Genomic DNA, 23,806 nt, shown 5'->3' with positions numbered 1-23,806 from the left:
ATCAGCCAAATAATTCGTCAAAAGCGGCTTTTGAACAGCACTAAAGAATCTTTTAAGTCTTATAAGCACTGTTGACAGGGTTTTAATGCGACTATAGAGCCGAAATAAAGACGATTTTAACGGCTTAATGGTTACTTGGGTAGAACAAGTTGAAATGCATCATCAGAGCCAGTGCTCCCCGCATTTGGAGCTTTCTAAAAGAAATTTATCATGGGGTATAGCCTCCCGAATCAGTTCTCTATCATGACAGCTTGTGAAAAAAGTCTCTCGCGGTATGCTACATATCGTATATGTATACAGAGATGATAAGTGAGAGACTTGATCATTCTCTTTAGGATTCAATCCCTGCCCACGATTTTCAGTAGATAACAAACTCGTTTGAATTTACCATGCGCGCAGTAAAAATCAAATGTGGCTCATGCGGAATGTTGTCACATGAACTGAAACAGCGGTGAATTTCTCTGAAACCATGGTAAAATTTACTGAAATTTCAAAGCAAAAAAAGTTTTTAAAGCAAACAGAGCGTAGTCTACAAAATAGTAGTTTTTACCACGGATTTTTTTTCTGTGCAAAGTCCGACGCAACTCACGTGAAGGAATAATAATTATTATCAATAAACCGTTAAATTTCTTTGGCGCGTCATGTTGCATCGCGTCTACTCTGACTTCCTCCTCTGTGATGGTTGCAGCGGTACACTATCAGCTAGGATTGTGCTGAATCATTCTCATGAGATAACTATTGGAATTCTCATTTGATAACACTCTGGTGTAAAAAGTAGGTTTTGAATAGATTGATATTATGCATCTCGAGATAAAATAGAATACTGCGGCTTCCTGCTGGTTACTTCTCAGGTAATCGCAGCGGTCACTAAACACAACAGAGTCAATGAAAATCTCACCCACCATATGCACTTGCCATGATAAACACTCTCCACGTACTCAGTGACTCCGGTTGCCTCTCACTAATACAATCGAACACTGCTGTCATATCGTGAAAAGCACGTGGTTTTGTTTTGAGCGGGAAAATTGTGGCTATCTTCTAACACGGCGGCTATCTTGACGTTTACCTTCGCAGTCGAGCCTGCGAGTGTAAGACCGCCGCAGCATTCTAGAAAAAGATAAGCGCGACAATAATACATAATTGAAACAGATTTTACGACCGTGATTGCAATGAACAAGGAATGTAAAATAACAACATTGCCAATGACAACACCATTGTCCTCTCTCGTAAATGTTGGGACAAACTCAACTCGCAATAAGCGTTTGTCCCAAACTGCACAGAATAGGACAATGATTGCCTGCTGCGCATTTAGCGATGTAGTCGGTTTTCGATGATATTTTTGGTTAAACAAGTATCAGTTATCAATGTTTAGATATAAACTTAAACATCTATTGACATGATTTGTGTTTTACTTCAGAAATATACAAGTTATCGCAGTTAAAAAAGTTCACAACAATTACCTCTCCACGTTTGTTGCAATTAAAATGGAACGCAACATTATCTTTATCCTCTGCAGGTGAGGGCAAAGAGTTATTGCTATTCTCTTTTGTTGCTTGTTTTTTTTTGCATTTTTCAGCGACAATTACATTCCTTGGTAATGAATGATTTGTTTATCGGCTCTATCGGTCAGTTCTGCTTAAAGTATGAGGGAGTAGACAATTGAAATTCAACAGATTGAAAGCCGTTTGCTAGGGCGCTAATAAGTATGAAACGATAGAATGTGAAAGGGATGAAGGAAGCCCGGATAAAAAATATCATTAAAATATCATAAATTTTATTGTTACAACACCATTTAAAACATAATTTTTACCATTGAATATAATGGAATTTTGACAATAAAATCACATGAGAAATAATGGTTTTCCACGATAAAATGAATGGTAAATGGGACTTTACAATTAAAAAGGGGGTTGTTATGTATCTTTACAATAAAAAAATCGAAAAATTTCCATACAAAATTCGGAGCAAAACAATTGATTTTACGGTACTTCAATGGGATGATTTCGAGCGACAAAACAATAGAAAACATTGTGTTTTAAATGTTTTCAATTACTGTTTCTATTGTTTTACAATAGAAATACAACAGGATTTAGAATACATTATACTCCAATATTACAATAAAAATACAATACAATTAATTGTTTTACAAATTATTTTATTTTCCTTCGGTTGTTTAGCATATCTTTAGACGAATCCAGCGCACTACTTCCAAAGTTAAGTGGGTTGCCTGTATCTGGAGAAAAATCCAACATCGGTTTAAAAAGCGTACTAACTTTGTTCCGAATAGACAGTACATATAGATATAAACCTGTGAAAAATGTAAATTATAAAAGAATGTCAGTTTTATTAGAAAAAATACGTCGAGAAGAAAACAAAAAAATACCTGCATCAGTTATTATCCCGTTGGTGAGATTGGCCAATGGTAGCCACTGAACGATCTTGAATCAGTGACCAGCAAGCAGCAGTATTTTATTTATCATAAGCTTCATTTCTGTAAAGGAACAAGGATACATGTTACCAGGCATGTCATCAGGTATTATGATGATAAAATTTTCATTTATTTTTTGTTCGGGATGAACCACTGCGTTCATTATGTACATTGAACTTTTGTAGTACATATAAGATTACGATTACCGGTGGTGAGTATAAACCGTTTGTCAGCGCAGTATCATTACTTGACACTTTACCGGTCGCTACTAAACGCGCTGCTAAAACAGTAGCGCAGCTGACAGGTGACCAAATTGACCAAATAACAGCGCTACTATTTGATGAACTATCAAACGTCGAACGTCACCGATACGGAATGCAGCCACCAAAATGATAACCGAAAATAGTGACCGATGCGAAAAAGAGTGACTAATCTAAAATGACAGTACAGTGAGGGTGATCAAAATACTCGCGCCCAGTAATAATGCTCTAACGCGCTTCAACACTTCAGATACTTACCACGGTACAGAAGCCATAGTGATCTACCGCTTGCCCAGCAGCAGAAACTGTAATGAAAAAGACACTTTCTGCACCATACAGTTTCATTATTTTCATCTCTTCACTAATTATAAACAAAACTGTACACGCTCAAATGAATCCAGCCATTCTCCGAGTAAAATGATAAGCAAAAGTTTTTGTTCCCTTTCATTTTTTTGAAATCAAATTTGTATTGCATAACATTTCTAGACCTGCAATATGAAAATATATACTTGAGAATCGGTATAACATTTTTATTTATTGAACAAACAAAGCTATTGTAATTTTATTGTTTTCAATTGTTATTTCATCAATATAATAAATCCATGAAATATTCCAAAATTGTATTAATTCAATAACATTAGACGGATTTCCAGATCATCCAAACCGAATAATTTTAAAATTTGTTTAGTTTTCGGATGAGCAATACTAAACATAAGCGAACAATAAAAATATAATAGAATATATCGGAAACATTTAAATATATTGTTATTTTAATGTACGTACAATAAAGATCTTTTACAACCGTGAACATTTTACAATAAGCATACAATAGTTTGTATTGTTTGCCACACAATCTATTGTATTTCAATGGGTTATGTCATACAAGTTACTGTAAATTTTTATCCGGGAGACCATCTATTCAACTGCACACAATCGAAGCGTGAATCTTCTTGCCTAACATCCTGGTTGTGGACGGCTTGGTTAGTGGTATGAAAACCACCGCTAGCATTTCTCTCCCTCTTCCCTTCCCTTTGTTGTCATACAATGAAGAGCAAAATCACTCAACAAGGGCAGAGTGTATGTAATTAAGAGTGGCGACAGGTGCCGCATTTGACAGGTCTCCTGCTCGTTTGGAACACGATTTTGTATGGGAATGACAGATGAATTTTGTTCCAATTCTGACAGTGTCGCCACTCTAAATTACATACACTCTGAACAAGGGTAGTAAAGTGTGGGAACCCAACGTTAAGTAATCTAATGTTTACAAAAATTAAGTAAAATTTACCTATATTTTGGTTAATTTCTATTCAAAATTAAGTATATTTGACTTAATATTAAGTAAATTTTACTCACAGATAACAGATATTTGAGCTAGAACAAATTTTATTGAAAATCCTGTGTAAACTTTTAAATTGATATACGTTGGCCCACTACTGCCATCTACTCAACTGATTGCGGCAGTACATACGGACGCAGCTGATTAACAACCGTCGAACGCAGTCAATGGATTTGACAGCCGCATTCGGGCTGCGTTTTCAATAACAATGATCCTTGCGCCATCTCCAATCGATTGCTAAACGCGGTCCTAATTTAAAATACATTTGAACTAACGGTTGCCGATGTTTACACACGTTTCGGATGCCAGCCTCAATATCTGTTATCTGTGTTTTACTTAATTTCAGGAAGCATTTGATAAGAAAATTATTTTGAGCTTTTTAGTGGAATGTCTTCACTTAAGTGTTACAATTGTCATAAGACGAGTTTGTACAATCCCATTTAATTCCTCTTAATTGTACCTTGACAGATACATATTTCGACCTCAATAGTAAGGTCGTTTTCAGTGTCTCGTACTTGACTCGACTCCTTTTATGACAAGAGGTTCCCACACTAAAACCTCAATTTGAGTGAAAAGTACCTAATATTAGGTACATACTAGGACTTTAGGACCCAATTCGCGAATCGCACCAAAGAAAAGATATTTTAGTTACTAGATAAAGATTGTCGCTTCGGTTCCCCTTGTTCTGCTGTCCGAAACATGTTGGGTACCAAGCTGTCAAATCGTATGGATTTTCCTTCTTTGACATTTAACTCCCCTATCATCGCCAGCAAAAGATGTTCCGGACAGCAACGACAGCGACAATCTTTATCTGGTAACTAAAATATCTTTTGACCAAAGCCGCAATTATTTATCACGTTGTCCAACGTCTTCCTTGCGGTCGTGTCTTGTGCATTTTGTTCTGATAATTGTTACTGTGCACTAAGTTACCAACGAAAGCACGTTTGTGTGCGTCTTAGAAGAGCAAAACCCAACCGACATCGCGATGGCAAGCAACGGTAAAAATGTGTTTCTTTCCTGCTTGAACGAGTGAGAAACATACACAACAGAAATCACACCTCTCTCTTGGTGCAAGCTGCTTTTATCGGTGTGTGCAACTTGGTTTCAAATCGGTCACGTGCCATAGTGGTGTGCGTGAAATAATATTTTCTGGCCAGCCTGCTCTCGCACCGCACTAATCTCTCTCTCTGCTACTGCTGCTGATATGGCCAGGCGGGTCGTCCATCTCAGCGGGCAACAGCCGACGACGAACGCGATCAGAAAATTATTTCTTCCATCTCATCTAGTGAGTGACCGCCATTAAAGCGAGACAAAAGATTGATAAAAGTGCTAGTTTTTCGTGCGTGATTGACCAAAGTGAATTGCGAATAAGTGGAATTTAACGGGATTACGCACGGGCCAAAGTGGATCCGATTTCCCGGATCGTGCGACGCGAATTTTAGACGGCAGTATCCACTGCCCCTCCGGCTGGTTTTCCAGGTGAAAATGCGTTCCCAATTGGGGGGAAATTGGTGTTGGTTGACGCGCCTGACTTGCTTCGAAATTTTGGGCCTTTGGTGATCCTAGTTGAGGATTTTTGTTTTCGCACTTTCGAGGCAAGTGATTGTTGCTTGTGTATAAATTAAGAAACCTTTGAAATTGAAAGCAGGATAGCGATTTCGGAAATCGCTAACTTGAAAATTTTGGATTTCGAGATGGGATTTCATGGAGTAATAATGTGTGCGTGTGCTAATTTCTAATTTGTTGAGGGCCTATGCTGATGTTTACACGATTTTGTTTCGTTATTATTTTAGTATTTTAGTAGAAATAATTCTTAATTTTAAATTGAAGCTATTGAGGCTAAAAGTGTAAATGATATTATTATTTGATTCAGCTGTTTTGATGTATGAAAGTATAAAACTAAAGTAAATTATTATAACAGCATAGGCCATTTTCGGAAAGCGAATTCGGCTTTCCTTTTTTTTCCGTCCATTGAAATGAGAGCGAAAATATTTTGATTCTCTCTCAGTTTAGCAATCACGAAAGTAGCTTGCATATGGATTGGTGTCATCCCTTTCTGGTTGTGCTCTCTGTCCGTTAAATGAACGGTAACAGGGCTGGCAGAGAGTTTTTGGATGTTCAGAATTATAGAAATCCATAGATTTGTATTGTCAAAAGTAATATTATACTCGATTAAGTTGAAAACCGGAATACGGGACTAGCGAAGTTTGATTTTTCTCGCAATCCATACGTTAAACCTAACTTCGCTAGTGGCGCGCTAGTCTAATTAGGGCCTAATTAGACTAGCGCACTACTAGCGAAATTAGGTTTAACGCACGGATTGCGAGAAAAATCTATCTTCGATAGTCCCCCATTTCGGTTTTCAACTTGACTAGCGATACTAAGGGCACACTCGTGGTATTCGTACCATATAGTAGGTACAAAGACGGCAAGAAAATTATTTCAATGTTATATCTTTCTTGAAGGCAATAATTGGTATGGCACTCAATTCAAGATTATTGTACCAATGTCATTTCGATGTTATGCACTCAAAATAATTGTCACTTTAATTCTACTATAAAAAGTCATGTAGACTTTAAAAATCGAAACTTTCATCGGCCTTACTGGAATCAAATAAAACTTACTCAAATCACTAGTGCATCTTAATAAGAAATGTAGTGGAATTCATTAGAAAATATAGAAAATAATATCTATATACTCTTCTAGTGAATTCTACTCAAAATGAATGTATGAAAAATATATGAGTGGGGTTCTCAGAGCGAAATGTACGTTTATTAACAATCGCTTATGAAACATGTTGCAGAAGCATTATGAGAACGATTTGAAAAAATATGTTTGAGTTTGAATTAATTTTTTACTCCTTTTTTTGAACTCGTCCGCTTCTAGTGGACGGGATATCAATTACAGGGATACTATAGAAACAAATTATCGAAGTTTCACTTAAAATTTAAATACATGGCCAAACGAAAATTCACTTAAATTTTATTTTATTTTCTAGTGAATTAAGAATAATGAGTGCCATCACTAATAAATCATTTAACTTTTACACCCGAAACTACATGGAAAATATCTGCATATGCTTTCAAGTAGCTTCTAAGTGAAAATTATTTTGAGTGTGGGACTAAATCAAAGACTAAATCGTTAATATCTTTTTTCAAAAGTTATTTTTAATTATGTACTTTATATAAACATGCAGCCTTTGAATAATTTTAAAACTTTTCCTAATAGTTCATTACTCTAAGGGTCTGTCTCATTTGGAGAATTAAACTCAAATTAAACTTTAAAGTGACTCTTGAATAATTATCGAATATTCGCAAAGCAAGATTTTTTTTTGACAGATATCGAATCATTTTTGATCGTTGTCTTATTGGAACTGCTGGGTAGAACCAGCCATTTTTATGATTGGGTCATTTTTAAATTTTCGAACGGTCACTTTTAAGTTTAATTCTCCAAATGAGACAGAGCCTAAATCTCAAATTGGCGACGTGAGAACCGATCAATGTCATTACATTCCGTAACATTTTTGCCTTTCGCGTATTCAAAACCGAACTTTTGATGTAAGGCTCGGGGACCCATAAAGTTATATACCAATCGACTAAGCTCGACGAATTGAGGAGTTGTCTGTATGTGTGTATGTATGTATAATTGTGTGTACAAAAAAATGTGAGACACACTTTTTTGTACTTAGTTTTATCCGATTTGCTTGCAACGGGTTGCATTCGATGCAGAACCTTTCCTTATTTTTTTCTATCAAAAATTGGCCCAATTTGTCATTGCGTTCCGGAGTTATTTGAAAAAACATATTTTTTTCATTTTTTTACGGTAACTGCTGCAATGCATTCAAATAAACGCAAATAAATGTGAATTGATAGAAATCAATTCACATTTATTTGCGAGTGTAAAGACCGCCGCAGCATTCTAAAAAAAGATGAGCGTGACAATAAATCAAGCTCTATCTGGAATAAGGGCGAATGTCGCAAGAGAGGATTCTCTTCGTCGACTTCCCCTCTTTTAAATAATAGTGATAAGCAGCTGATTTCTTTATGGTTTATCACCTCAGAACGTTAGAAAACAATGCGAACTTGCATTCTGAGGTGATAAACTGCAAAGAAATCCTCTGCTTGTCACTTTTATTCAAATGAGGGGAAGTCGACGAAGAGAATTCTCTCTTGCGACATTCACCCTTTTACCAGATAGAGCTTGAAATTTCAAATGAGTTTAGACCGCCCAAACGTTGACCGATTTGGCTGAAATTAGGGCATCAAATATAACAAAACAAGGACGGCTCATCGAAAAAATTGAGGCCATTGGAGGCGCTTTCAATTTAACTGGATTCTAATTTATTCTTGCGTAATATTTTTTGGCCATAACTTTTGAGCCCATAGTCTGATTTTTAATAGGAAACAATGAAACAGGATTTTGCGTCGAATGCAACTTGTTGTGAGCGAATTGATTAAGGATAAATTCCAAAAAAAGTAAAACTTGTTTACGCGATTTTTCTGTAAGAAATAGTATTTTGACCATAACTTCCGATTTCATTCGATGTGGCCAATTTTCAATAGGAAATAATGGGACAGAATTTAGCGTCGAATGCAACTTGTTGCAAGCAAACCAGTTGAGCATGAACATGAGCATGATTGACCGCCCACGGTTGCTACTCCGTTAGAGTAGAGTGGGGCAAGAGTACGCACTTAGTTTTCAATCGATCATGTGGCCCTTATGAAGCAAGCTTCTGCATATCAAATCAGTGTCGATGATTCATATACTCTTCCTTTATGTTACCCAGTGGAAAAAATATTGAAATTATTGAGATTAGTTTTAGTAGAACCCTTATTGCAAGACAAGTGAAAAACGCACTCTTACCCCACCGGTGGGGTAAAAGTGCGCATCGGGTGGGGTAAGAGTACGCATTTATCCAAGCATGTGCTTTAAGTATATATTAACACAAATAAGAGTTAATAACACTTAATTGATGTTTAATGAGCATATATTAGGGAATGTTTAAAGATTACGTAACTTTTAAAGGGGGAGGGGGTCCTAAAAATGTGCACTTTCATACGAAAAACCATTGTTTTTTCATATATACAAAAAATACAGTGGTAAAAATATATATCAGGTTCGCGTGGCGAATACAAAGGCATTTTCCTTAAAGAAAGTCCACCAATCACGTAACGTAAAATTTGGCTATTTCATCACCCCTTCCCCCCTATCTTACACTATTTGTATGAATCCTCTTAAAATTATATGGATCGTCACACATCTCACAACCCCTCCCAGCTTAACGTTGCGTAATTTATGAATGTTTCTTTTGATTAAATGAAATTATCATTTAGATGAAATTGTGTTTTCGTACTATGTTTAGGTGTACAACAAGTCCTAATACAATTTCATTATTTCGCTTCAGTGCTTTGTTCGCTAAGTCCTTTCTAACACCGAATTACTTCAACTTATCTTAAAACTTGTGATAATTTCAAATTCTGTCCCTTTTTTCTTAGCTGTGGATCTTTACGCTTTGGAAGAAGTCTTATTTTGGCCGAAGTTACGGGTTTGACATCATAACTTGAAGATTCATATGCGTACTCTTGCCCCACCGGTTCCTGCGTACTTTTACCCCACAGTCCCAAAAATTATTCAAGTAATGGTTTTGACTTCTTGGAAAACCAACCGGATTGGTGTTCTGTACCATAAAGTACTCTATACAATAGGTTATCGAAATGGTACAATGTTCACCTGATTGAACGTATATATGGTAATGAAATACTAGTTGCGGAAATCCAATTATTTTTAGCAAAATGACCAAAAAGTTATCTAACTCCATATCTCCCTTGTTGTTTATTCAAATCGTTTACAATTACACATGATAATAGTTGGCCAGAATACCTGTCAAACTGATGCAGTACTGCTAGTTTATCTTTTTTTATTACTTCAAAAAACGTACTCTTACCCCACGCGCACTCTTGCCCCACTCTACTCTATTGCCAGGTCAGCTGTAATTACACAGAGAACCAACCGATGAAGTTTGGGACTAACATCATCTTCAATGTGTAAGAACTAGTGACCCAAAAATAAGCAATATTAGCGCCGGCCGTGACAATGCAGGTCAATTAAGGAATAGGTAGGAAACTGTTGACGTGATACTCGCTTTGATAGAAGCCGACGAGTCATCTGCACTTCCACGAGAAATCACTGGGATGTTGGATAAATGGGAAAGGTAGTGTGGCAGGGTTCGTTTTGGTAAACGGTCTGCCGTGTAGCGTGTAGTTTGATTTAAAACAACAACAACTAATTATTTTAATTTTCGACCGCACTACACAACTGGTTGCGAACTTTTTTTTTTCTTTCTGATCAATTTACTCAACCGCACAATGCAGAACAAAATTTCGGTGACCGGCCGATTGTTTTGCTTTCCGCACAAAGCAGAACTAAATTTCGATTACCGGCTGATCGCTCTGCTTACTGGAGAAACACGACTACACAAGAAACCAATTTTCACTTTCTCCAACTTGTTGCAAGCAAATCAGTTAAGGATAAACTCGAAAATCTGGAGTGATAAATAGTTTTTTGGCCATAAATTTCGAGCCCATAGTCCGATCCGGCCAATTTTCATACAAATAATGGGACAGGATCATGTGTCGAATTCAGGAGGGTGAAACGCCTGTTATCCGCGGTACAATGGCACTCTACCCAACATCGTTTTTGGTACTTCTGCTTTTGGTACCCAGTTTCTGGGTGGTATACCCGAATTCAGCTGCTCATTTTGGGTGAGTGGTTCGTACACAGTTAGTGCTAATTATCGGCAATAACTTTTCTTGGCGAAAAATGGCAATTAGTTGAGGTATATCGAGCCTATTGTGTTTGAACGGCTTTTTTATGTCGAAAAGTAGCCCGTCGATACTTCTGAAGCTTTATAATCATGCATTAAACAAACCTAAAACAAGAACATTGTACGCCATATTGAATGAATGGTGGGTAGGCGTATAAGCCTTCTCTTCAGTCCCTTGGCCGAATCCAATTTGTTGCGAGCAAATCGGTTGAGGATAAGTGCCTGGAAAATGAGTGACATTTTTGAGCGCACACAGACATCACCTCAATTCGTTGAGCTGAGGTGATCGGTATAACATTATGGGTCTCCGGGCCTCCTATAAAAGTTTGTTTTTGGAGCGAACATACAGCTTTTTAATACTAAGTATACTAGAAAGCAAAAAAATGAGCCTATTCTGCAAGTGGGGTGATGTAAGGTGAGTCGATTTTGGCTATTCTCCCGTGAATTGTCCATGTTATTCAATTGGGAGAACACTGGGGTTGCTTTTTGTGCGGTTTGTTTTTGCTTGCTCCTGGACTTTGGATTGAATAAAATTTTGAGTCACTTCATCAACTCGTAAACAGCCCTTCTGCGTTGATGTGTTGGTGCATTCATTCATAATTGAGAATAAACCGCTCAACACGCTATGGAGATAAACGTGTTTGTGGGTTTGTTATGTTATGAATGAGAATTTTTCGGCGATAAAAAGAGGAAAGCGAACACTGCCAAGTAGGACCGATTTTCCATTGAACTTCGCTCCTTGTCATCAATTTCTTTAGTGTACTACTTTTTGTATGATTTTACCATCAGTTACCTTTGTGATGATGCTGTGTGTGAGTGAGAGAGTGAGAAGGATGTCAAGGTGTCTTTTGTCTTCACGCTGTTTACAGTTAATATCTTCTCGTTCAGTCGAAATCCGAGAGGTTGCTTTTGCAAAAGTATTCTCTCTGTCTATATTCTACTGTCGCATCATGTGCCATACGATCGTTCCTTTCTATAGTGGTTGCCCTCTATCTATCCCGTATTATCACAACTTTTGTGGAAAAGGAAGGATAATGAAGTAGTGGGGGTTAATTTTTGCTTTTTGCCTTTCTCGTACGACAAAGTTGTACCGAAAGGCTATCATTTCACTCCATTTTTGTGTGTGCACAAAAGCTTAGAAAAATATCAGTTAACTTTTCATATAGTATAGCTTAACAGATTTTCTCGCAATAAGTTGCACTCGACAAGGAACAAAGCCTAGTTGATCACTATTGAATTTGATAACGTTCTATCATTTCGTTCAAAAGTTATAAAGAACATAGTATGTCGAACCATACAAGGTTGGTGTCTTGGCTAAATGCGAGAAAGACCAACTTTTCGTATAGTAATAAATTCTTAACCGTTTTTCTCGCAACAAGTTGCATTCGACAGGGGTCAAACTCTAGTTGAAAATGATTACTATAGGTCATTGCGCGCAGCAAACCTAACCTCACTATTTTGACAGGTACTGGTCCTGTTGTTTACGTTTCGGACTTAGAATTTTTTTGATTCAAATTAAATCTGCATATTTCACGATGTTGAAGACATTCCGTATATTCCGCATTCAAATTTTGGTAATTATCGATAAGTTTAGGTAATTATCGATCAGAAAATTCAAATAATGATAGAAATATCTCAAAGTTAAAATAAAGTCGTCTGTAAACAACAGGACCAGTACCTGTCAAAAGTCGTGCGTGACGTCACTGTGCAATGGAGTATTGCATTGCCTGCAAAAGTTACGAAGAAAATGATGTATCGTACTAGGGGAACTGTTCCATTTTCCATCTCACTGAACATATGTATAGATAGTCAAGAATATTGTTTATGTAGAGATAAGAGTTTTATTATAAATTATCAAATGGTAAATAAATGAAATGAATTAATGAATATTCATCTCATCGCAAAACAGAGAAATACAGCACCAAACTTGTCGCTTCTTTTTGCTAACATGCATGTTGCTGAAAAAAATCACAAAAATAAAAAACAAATCAAATTCTTTTTCATTGCTTTGTTTCTGATGGGATGGAAATGGGAGCTATGAGATGAAGTGCCGAACCGTTCCCCTATATAAGGTTGGTTGGTTGATTCGCTATGATACGTTTGCAACCTTCTACCAATGAGAACGCAATTTTTGTTGATGGTCTAGAAGCATCCACAAAAATTTCGTCAATAGGAGATCGTCAGTTGCATTCTAGCAAAAATTCCGCTTGAGGCCCTTTCAAAACATTTTAACAACAGCCACTACACCTGATGGTATAATTGCAATATTTCCATTATCAGGCGACAGGTGGTGTTGCTGCGTGTTTGCATCAATGTGATATTGCATATACACTAGTGACATCTGCTGTTAGATATCGTTAGCCTTTAATGTTCCTTCCACACACACGAGGTGGAGAACAGTCTTGAAGAAATTGAAAGTATACAGCTAAAATTTAGTATGGAAGTACAATGAAATCTCTTTTATTGTTTAGAACTGTAAAACAAGTCGTGGGTACGAAAAATCTAAAAATTATTTGTTGCTTTTTGACCTAACTTTCATATTGATGCGATGCGTAGTTGATGAGAACGGATGATTTGTCCATACAAGGAAATTCATTTTACTTTAAATGTTGTGGCGCCATCTCGTTCAAACAGCACCTTTGTCTTTGCCTTATTAGGCTTTCTGCGAGCGTGTACGCACACGCACATTTCACTCATATTTTTACTCAGTTTGTTTGCAATCACGAGCAGCTGTCACGGCAAAATCAAATGGGATTGTTTGCAACCACGAACCGCGCGTTCGTGTTGGTGAAAAATGTCGGCGAGACCCTAATTCGCGAAGTCGAAGGAAAATTCTTCACACAACCAATGACAGTTATTTATGAGTTTTTACAGTAGAGCAACAGAGAGGAGGAGATGGCGGCCATGTTTCACTCAAACTCTGACACACACTTAGAATAAATCGCCGAATTCGGTAAAATTTTACCGAAATCTCAACAGCAGAACTGTTCGGTAAATAATTTAACTGATTTTCGGTGATTTTGACAGTTGAGCAATGGAAAAAATTACAAAAAATCTGTAAAATAAATTACCGAACAGTTCCGCTGTTGAGATTTCGGTAAAATTTACCGAACACGGTGAAATGAGGTAAGTGTGCAGATAGCAATGGGGTTTCCCATAGGAGGGAAGAGCAAAAATTGCTTCGACTTCGCGAATTTGGACCGGATATGACAGAAGCGAATTCTGCGGCTTTTCGGCATATGGCATACGATGACGAAATGGGAGGACACCTGCTTCGGCGCAGGCAGCCTCGGTGGATGTGTACTGGTAGAAGACTGGAAATACTATGCTGACAAGCTCCCGACGTGTTGGATGAGTCAGCTCCAGTCCGTACAGCAGTCTGCTGTCAATTAACGCTTGACCAATACGATACCGAGCGGTCTTGTAACAAGGTTAATCCTCGATATGCAGCCCAAGATTTTTTTATGTACATAAAAAACGAACAATGGGTAATGCAGGCCTGGTAGCGGGTCACTTTTTTCGGCCAAGTCACTAAAAAGTCTCTTTTTTCGACCTCAAGTCACTAAAGTCCCTTTTTTTTCGCCAAAAGTCACTATTTTCAACTATATTGAAACTATTAACTAAGATTTTTTTAACTTAGCTTTATGTATCCGTCAGATGATGCTTTGTTCATGGCGGAAATGAAATTACGGTCCCGCTATTTAGACCCTTCACAGAGAGCAATCTTATTAAAGGCGCGCCCCTTATCAAATCTTTCCTTGAGAAAACAGAATAGTAATACTGTTAATTGGCCATGCATCGGAGCCCTAGCCACATCCTTGTCTTGCTTCTAGAATATCACCGATAAAGCTACAACCCCGAGATTTGGCTCTATCTACAGGACCATTTCAATCTAGAGAAGTTGTTCAGTAACAAGAAGTTCCGTGTGTTCCTCGAACTACCATTGTTTACCAGTTCATGAAGAGTTAGTACATCCATAGAACCTTAACTCGAACTTTTTCCAGCAGTTAGTTCAGCCTAGGTCGATGGGCCCTGGTTTTATAACTAATTGCTAGAAAATCTGTTTCCGCTGCATACAATTTAGCCTCAAACGAGAGGAATTTGAGTCTGAGGGTAAAGTTATTTTTTTTAATTCAAAAACTGCAATTGGTAGAGAGGACTAAATACGATAAATCCTTGAAATACCACAACTTATTGCTCTAGTTTGAAAAATGGTTTAAGCTAGGGTTCGGTTTGGTAGATCTTACACCGTAAATAAAACAATACGTAAAAGTGATCAACCAGCTTTAAGGCTACCTTATACCTTAGGAAAATTTTCCGCTGGACTTTGGTCCCCGTGCATTTTAAATGGGGCCGGGGTTTTGATTTTCTGTGCCTAAATCCCGAAAACATCGCATATGTAAAAATGTATGGGAAAAAATCCGTGGACCAAATTCCCGAGGTGTGAGGCTACCTTTAAGGCTGCCTCACACCTCGGGAAAATTTTCCAGCGGATTTTGAGCCCCGTGTATTTTAAATGGGGCCGGGATTTTGATTTTCCGTGTCCAAATTCCGAAAACATCGCATATGCAAAAATGCATGGGGAAAAAATCCGCGAACCAAATTCCCGAGGTGTGAGGCTACCTTTACGGGGGGAAGCCACCCAATCACTAGCTGCTCTTATTGGCATTTCGTCAGTAGCTAATTAAAGGTATTCTACGTCACAAATTTTATAATTGGTATACAGTCATGCAAGCAGGAGACTTGCCGATAAAAATTCAAACTTTATAGTAAGGGAAGGTGGAGAGACTTGACCCCTGGGAGAGTTGATACTCCCCAGTTTTACCGAAAACTAAATAAGTATTGTTATAGCGTATTAAGATCCTCTAGAGTATAGAGTCTAGACAAATGATCATTATGTGGCGAGCTATTTTTTTTATTGACAACCTTATTTACTCTATTATTTACTGTGTTTTGTCCCTCCTAAAGATGTTTTTTAGTGGCCACGCAAAATTTGAACAACTTCTTCCAATAATGACCAAATGCTACCATTTTTTTCACAGCACAATGCCAAAAATATGCTAAATGATCTTCACTGATAGAAATGCCCACATTTCCAATTTCAGGAAATTCGGATGTTGAGTTGTTGCCTCAATATGAGGAGACTTGATCCCGTCATCCATATAAAAAAAATCTCAAGCGGCTATTTTTTTGTAGATTTGACAGATGTAATGAAGAATTTGCTCTGAAAAAAAAAATTATTTAGTGAGTATAGAAAGAAGATCAAGTATCCCCAATTTTGAAGATTGCATGCGCTGTTGAATTCCAATCGTTCATGAATGCGCACAGCAAGTCCGGCATTATAAGCAATTCAATCCCAGGCTTGTTGTACAATCTTCATAAAGTTTTTTTTTTTTTTTGTTTATTATAGAGACAGCGACAGATATTTTATTTGTTTTCTACCAAAACGATCCGTACTGTTGTTCCTTTCGCATTAAAGATTCCAAATACTTCCGTGGAAAGATATTTTAGTTACCAGATAAAGATTGTCGCTTCGGTTCCCTTTGTTCTGCTGTCCGAAACATGTGTGGTACTTAACTGTCAAATCGTATGTATTTTTCCTCCATTGACATTTAGATCCCCTATCCTCGCCAGCAAAAGATGTTCCGGACAACGACGACAGCGACAATCTTTATCTAGTAACTAAAATATGTTTTCTTCCGTGGCACCTATGACAAATCGTAGAGTTCTCTGCATCTTTCTTAAGTAGGTGTTCAGCTAATCCAGTGATCGTTATTTTAACTCATTCTCTTTCACGCATATTTTTGCCATGAAATCATTTTTCGGGGAAGAAAAACAGGTCTTATAAGTAATAACCATGTTTCGCTCACTTCCAGTTACTTTAAAAATTTGATTTGCAATAGAGGGCAATACAATTTTACTTAGTCACTGAGTAGATAAAAGTTAGCGTGTACGATTTTTGATTCTCTTCTAAGTTCGTTCTAAGAGAAAAGAGTGGCAAGTGAAAGATGTTTTCCGTCACAAATAATTTGAAAAAAAAAAAATCTTCTTCGATCCAAAAACGCTTGACTTCGTCTCATCGAACTTGCAACTGAAACTGAAAGTCACTATTTGGTCACTCTTTCTGTAACTGAAAGTCACTATTTGGTCCCTTTTTTCGTCATCTTTGGTCACTAAAATCACTATTTTGAGCGGCATCGGTCGCTACCAGCCCTGGTAATGTCTGTGACATAACCGCTAAGTGGACGTAGGACTTGACTTGACCATGCCTTTAAGATACATAATATGTCCAAATTTATCACATCAACTATTTTGGATAAATAATCGGCGTTGCATACCATTCCTTGGCAAAATCTTCTCATCAAACCGACACAGAAATCAAGTCTACCTCGAACAAGAATCATAAAAAAAAAAATTCAGGAAGTATCTGTCCGGTCACGGAATATTAGCCCACTGAAGGACTGCCTGAAATAAACCACAAGTTGGCTCAGCGGGGGATGTAGACTGTATCTCAGCCCTTCCACTGAAGGGCCTTCTAATCCGTGCGATAGCGACTGAAGGAGAACATTATTTTTAACTCTTAGAGCCTTGAAAAAGGCTGTTTGCTTCGGCTAAGTGCAAAAAGTAAGAAAACGATCTTTTCAAATAACCGCGAATTTCTAGTGATGGTATAAAAAATCTTCTAGTGATGGTATAAAAAATCTTATCTTATGAATCTTTAAAGGCATGGTCAAGCGAAGTCCTTCGTCCACTTCGCGGTTAAATCAGAAAAATTATCCACTGTTAGTTATTTATGAAAATCACGCATAAAATTTTATCTCTAGAATATTGGATTTGACACCCAAGTACAATTTCTATCCCGAAGGGTATTGAAAGCATTGATATTGATCTCTATTATTGGCTCTCTGAAGAACCGTTTGTTTTTTGGACATACATGTGGCTTTTCTTCAACCTGTCTCGGCTCAGCACCGATGCCGGCCGGTCTCGGCTCGACTCTGCTGCTGCTGACGGTATCTGCTCAGCATTGGTGCTTTGTCGGGTCTGTTGGGTGGACTGCTGATGTACTGGCTAGGTTTCGGCTGATGATGGTCGCTTCGATGGTGTCGAGCCGAAAAAGCGGTCGGTGCAGACTTCATTCCCTGCTAAAAGGTTTGAGTGCTGTTCAATCGATGATGCGGTTGCCTCGCTTGTCCCGGTCAGAATGAAAGGAAAAAATCGCGTTGCGCTATTTTATGGCTTCTCGGCAGACCCAGCGGCTGCTCATTCGCTGGTGTCTGCACCAACCAGAACGTGGTAATGGAATGATGCAAGAATTATGCGGTACCCATATTTTTAGGTTCCCTTGATCTCAATGTTTTTCATTGACAGTTCCATGCCTATTGAAACAAGTTTTTCGGGTCTTATCAAGCATGGACATGGAAGGCATACTTGAAATCTGCCGATTGAGGGGCCTACCGCAGAAATTCGTCCACTAAGACGAACGCTATTAACGTTTAAAATCTTTCAACACAGCGTAACGCGGTCGATTTGAATATTTTGAAATGACACCCGGTATAGCAAAGAGAGACGTAAGTCCTACGTCAAAAATCTTGATGCAGCCGGCTAGAACAGTTTTAAAATAACGGATAAATGACAGTCCTCGAGCGAAGGAGACAGCGAGCATCTTGACGAGTTGCCGGTTTTGGATAGGCTATCTATTAATCTTAAAACAAGGGCCAAACAAAGGCCGCCCGTTACACACATGCCCGAAAACGCTTTTTCTGGGCGATATGGTAGAGCCGATTTGGATCCGCGTTTGCTTCGGAGTATCTCCTCCGACGACCAAAAGCAGGATGTCGCCCGCGTAGACAAAAATTGTAGAAACAGAGTCCCCAATAGAACAGACCTCCGCCGGACTGCAGTCACCTATGGGTAGATCGTGGAGACAGTTTTGCTGATACAGACTCGGAAGGACCGGCAAGATAGGCTGTTGTAACAAAAACTAGGATATTAACAGTGAAGTCCTAGTCCATCAGCTACTTAAGCACTAGTGGTGTCCAAGTGTGGTTAAACGCCAGAAAAACTAGTACGTACGGCGAAGTACGAACTAGCCCCATACTCCGGACAGAAGGCATGTTTGTAAAAACCAAATCTTCCATCAGCCTTAACCTTTTCACGCAGAATAGCCCTTTGGGAATCGTAAGTCATCGCTGGAAAAATCAAGTTCAACGGTTCAACCATCTGCTCGACAGCAACTATGGGAGCTGAGGGAAGATCCATTAATTACGTAACGCAAAAATTGGGCATTTTCGACCCCCCCTCCCCCCTATGTCACACTTTTTGTATGAAACATCTTTGCACTACCCCCCCTCCCCCCTCTAAGCGTTACGTAATTTGTGGACGTTCCCTGAGTTACAAATTTTATCAAAAGGGAAGGGTAATGAGGACAATCAGAGAAGTTAGGCAACTTCATTTTTTTGTCAGTTTACAACAATATGTTTGCTTCAAGAAGAGAATTTATTATATTGGCAACTATATTTTAGTTCCATTTAAAAACCGAATTGAGTACTTAAGAGATTTCGGATGTCGCAACTGCAACGTGCTAATTAAGTTTGAATGTCCAGTCAATACATTTTGAAAACCATATCTCATCTATCTCTTGCAGCTTTTTTTTTCGTCGGTTGACCAGGTGCTAAAAAAGCTGCAAAAATTGACACTTCGGGGGCCTTCACCGGGCCGATCATGTTCACCACGAACAACCTACAGGCCGCCACGCCCGTCGGTATCCAGTACCAAACGACGACGGCGTCGGCGGCCGATGTGAACAAACAGATCAAAATCGACGCCCAGAAAGCGACTCAGCATACGCCAGAGTTCAGCACGTTCTACGCGAACGTAAACATGATCCAAAAACTGACGCCCACATCGCAGGCTCTCAGCACAGTCAACTTGGCCCAGTTGGCGGACGATACGAAAACTGTGCAATACCTGCAACCATTCAGCTACGTTAACTGTGCCCTGGGTAACCAAATGCAGATTCCCAACGGGGTCACCGGAATAACAGTAGATGGTCGACAGCTGGTTGTCAACAAACCAATAACCGTAAGTTGCAACGCAAAATGATTTCCAATGAGCGCAAATTTATCATTCTTCAATTTACAGTCTTTTCAGAACACTATTTCGAACATAAGCTTCAAATGCGACGTTTGCGGTTTGATGTTCAACCACTTGACACTTTTGAATCACCACAAGCGTACCCACAACCAAGACGGAGACCCCACGTCGGATGCCATCACCGTTGTGACGCAACCGCAAGGACTCGTACAAGCACAGAATATCATTTCGGAAACCGGTCAAAACTTGGGCCAAATACAGATTGTTGCCACCGAAGCGTTGGAACCAGCGACACACCAAGTGACGCAGGTAACTCAACAGCAGTTGGAACAACATGCACAACAACAAGCCCAACAGCAGGCTCAACAGCAAGCTCAACAGCAAGCTCAACAGCAGCAGCAACAACAACAGCAACAGCAACAGCAGCAGCAGCAACAACAACAACAACAACAGCAGCAGCAGCAGCAACAGCACCAACAGCAGCAAATAGTTCACGTCACCCACGTGAAACCAGAGAAGATTCAAAAGTGCATCACCTGTGGAGGGCCCATCCAGAACAATCCCAAGCGCAAAGGTCCAAAGCTGATACGGTGCGAAACATGCATCAGCAACGACAATGCTGGCAATGTCGGGAGGCGTAAGTTCATTGAAGTTTATTGGCTAGATTAAATTTGAATCGTCAATTTTTGATTTTCTAATTACAGCGACGCAAATCTTCGTAGCACCGGACGGTGACATAAAGTTCGAAATCGGAGAAATCCCAGTCGCCAGCAACAGTAACTCGCCCATAGAAACTCTGATGCCGACGCAGATTACCACCATCAAGACGGAGCACCAGGTTTCGCCGGTGGGGCAAATGACAACGACGGTGGTGGCCCCGCCACCGGCACCGACAGTACATCCGGTCAAGAAGCGCAACCTAGCCACGGTGACCAAGTGTACCAAATGTAACGGTTCCGGAGTGATCATCGTCGGTGGTAATCCGAAACAGAAACACATGCATGCGGCCACAACGAACGTCCAGGTGCAGCAACCGCAAACGTGAGTGTCGGTTAATGAATTGTGACTTTAAGGGAAATTTAAAATCTAAAATCTTTTAAATGTTATTTCAGTCAAGAAAAACCATTCACGTGCAACACATGCGGAGGACGTTTTTCGCGGTACTCCAGCTTATGGTCGCACAAGAAGCTCCATTCCGGCGAGAAGAACTACAAGTGCAACGTGTGCGGGATAGCGTTTGCCAAGGCAGTCTATTTGAAAAACCATACTCGAATCCACACAGGCGAGAAGCCGTATAAGTAAGGATGCTAGCTATGAGAATAAAATACGAGTAAATGATTTTTTTTAACTTTTAATACAGATGCGGAACTTGTGGCATGCAGTTTTCTCAGTCTCCCCATTTGAAAAACCACGAAAGAACCCACAGCGGCGAAAAGCCGTACGTTTGCGAAGTAAGTTTTCTTTTGATTAGTAGCTTTAATAGCAATTTAATTGCAGCATATGAAGACATATGAATACTTCACTGAAAATATATCATTATTATTGATTATAGATTCTCTCATTTATCTAACTGACGATAAGGTACAGACAATTTTTATTTAGAGTTCCTGCTCAATAATTAGCAAATTTATCTCATGGACAAGTTAAATAGTAAAACTGTTACAGTTTATGTCACGTTCGTGCTAACGACTGGGTTCAACCCCTTCTCTTAAAATCTTTTATTTTTCCATTGAAATGCTCAATTTTTTGCATATTCTAATTGATCCTTTATTTTTCATTGAATTCGATTTTTTTTATTTTCTCTTGATCTCAGGTTTGCGATAAAGGATTTGCCCGTCACGCAACTCTCTGGAACCATCGGCGTATCCACACCGGCGAGAAACCCTACAAGTGTAATCGATGTCAGTCTGCATTCAGTCAAGCAGCTCACCTTAAAAATCACGAAAAGGTAAGCGAGACGCCCTTAAGCTATTTAGAAGGAGCAATAGAACATATAATACCACTTCTTCCACTTCCAGGTGCACTCTGGATTGAAACCCTTCAAGTGCGACATCTGTTCGGCTGCGTTTGCCGATCGATTCGCCCTGAAGCGACATCGGGGAATACACGAAAAATATGGTAATTTTCTTTAATTGAAAACAATAGCTTGTTAAATTCAACGCACTAACCATGAAATGTTTCGTAGGTCAAACCGCTCCACTTCATCAGTCTCAGATCGTGCAAAAAGAGGAAATCATCGAAATGGACGAAAAGTCGGGTGAAGTAATCATCGGATCGATATAAGTTGTTCAAAATTATCCTATAGAACCTTTTTTGATGGATGATTGTGATCCAAAACAGAGGCAGTTTACTAGAGGCGATATGTTTTTTTTCAAATCAGGCTTTTCTTTTTGTTCTTGTCAAAATCACGAGGAATCAATTTACTGTTCGCTTTTTTGGCGAATCTGGAGTGTCAGTTTTCAACACTTACACTTGAAATAGAAAAACAATTTTAAAAAGCCATATTGAAACAATTTTCTATACAGGATCACCAACTAAATATTTTTTGTCAATGCCATAGAGTTAGTTTCATTTTAGCAAAAGAAGATAAATGGAAGTAAATTAAAGTCAAAAACTATATCAATGTAATTTTAACAACTTATTCTGAAGAAGTAGTATTTATCAATTTTAGCGTTTTATAATGCTATAAAATTGTGTAAAAAAGAAAGGAAAATAAATTCAAACTACCTAGGTTACTGATTTAAAAATGAAAATGTTGCAATTATTTTGCTACAGTAAGCAAATGGTGTAAATAGATGTTCTTATAAGTGTCTGCGAATCTGTGGAAATAATGAAAATGATTCAACACATCAGATCGATAGTATCATTTTCCAGCACAGAAAAAAATGCAATCGTTTTCTACTGTATTGAATTGAATCATTGCATCCTTTGTTGATGTCAATTAGCTTTAGTCCTATTTTTGTTTTGTCTATCGAAGTTGTCGCACGCACCTTGTAGCAAATAAAACAATTGAAAAATGTTCAAAAACCAAAAGAGGTCGTTTTGATTACAAAAGCATTAATCAAGTTTCGCTACAAGGGGCGTATTGGCGTTTTAGTAGTGAGGTTTTCTACAACCGTACAAATTAGAAAAGGGGAAGTATAATTTAATTCTTAAAATAGTTTTAAAGTGTAATACTGTACATACAAAAAAAAAATCACTTTCGTTTGTTCCGTTGTTTTCGAATAAAAAGTGTATAAATGGCAATAAGTTTTCGTAATAAAGTTTACGATGTATTTCAAAGATGAATATTTGTGTTTGTTTTTGACGTAAACTACGTCTAAGGGGAAGACTCGGATACAGGGTGACAAATGAAAATTTCCAAATCCGAGACCGTCACGAAATCATGTAAGATTTTGAACGTTAATAGCGCATTCATCTTTCGATGGATTTTTGAGATTTATATATCAATCGACTCGGAAACTCTCCACCAATTTTCCAGTTATATTGAAACATTTGATTATCAACGTTAAAGTAGGGTATTGGACCATTTTGGCAGCACCTCTTTTTCCCGTTCGCAACGTGAGTCTCATTCGGCCGTCGTTCAGTGTAGTTGGCTTTTGGGCTCTTCTTTTTGTGCGGTGCTTCGCACCAGTTTGCCACAAAAAGTAGGGCCAGAGCAGTGACTAGTCGGCGATATACATAAAGCGCATGTTTGTGCAAGGATAGGATGATCGATTGTTAGCAACGGCAATGCAATGTCATAATGCGATAATCGCAATGCAAATGAACAAACATGTTCGATTCAAAGATAACTTAGGAGCATGGTAAGCCATTTTATGATAAACTGCAAATTGTTAATTATATTTTTATTATTAAATGTGCTC

General features: G+C 38.5%; 1 protein-coding gene and 1 long non-coding RNA gene across 2 annotated transcripts; one reads left to right on the top strand and one right to left on the bottom strand.

The window, feature by feature from the left end:
- Positions 1-1,937: 1,937 nt before the first annotated feature.
- LOC134217326 (uncharacterized) lies at positions 1,938-3,589 on the bottom strand. The gene is made up of 3 exons (XR_009980997.1): positions 2,947-3,589; positions 2,384-2,491; positions 1,938-2,308 (listed from the first exon to the last, which is right to left on the bottom strand). It is a non-coding gene; the product is annotated as an uncharacterized LOC134217326 (long non-coding RNA).
- A 1,638-nt stretch (positions 3,590-5,227) lies between these two features.
- On the top strand, positions 5,228-23,228 carry LOC134213160 (zinc finger protein 502). The gene is made up of 9 exons (XM_062691825.1): positions 5,228-5,503; positions 19,492-19,928; positions 19,989-20,577; positions 20,645-20,981; positions 21,053-21,238; positions 21,301-21,391; positions 21,754-21,888; positions 21,959-22,058; positions 22,126-23,228. The coding sequence occupies exons 2-9, from the start codon at positions 19,569-19,571 to the stop codon at positions 22,221-22,223; spliced, it is 1,896 nt and encodes a 631-aa protein (XP_062547809.1). The 5' UTR covers positions 5,228-5,503; positions 19,492-19,568; the 3' UTR covers positions 22,224-23,228.
- Positions 23,229-23,806: the final 578 nt, after the last annotated feature.

This window comes from Armigeres subalbatus, chromosome 2 (genome assembly GCF_024139115.2).
Source record: "Armigeres subalbatus isolate Guangzhou_Male chromosome 2, GZ_Asu_2, whole genome shotgun sequence".
Lineage (NCBI taxonomy): Eukaryota > Metazoa > Arthropoda > Insecta > Diptera > Culicidae > Armigeres > Armigeres subalbatus.
This window is presented reverse-complemented; position numbering and strand designations above follow the sequence as displayed.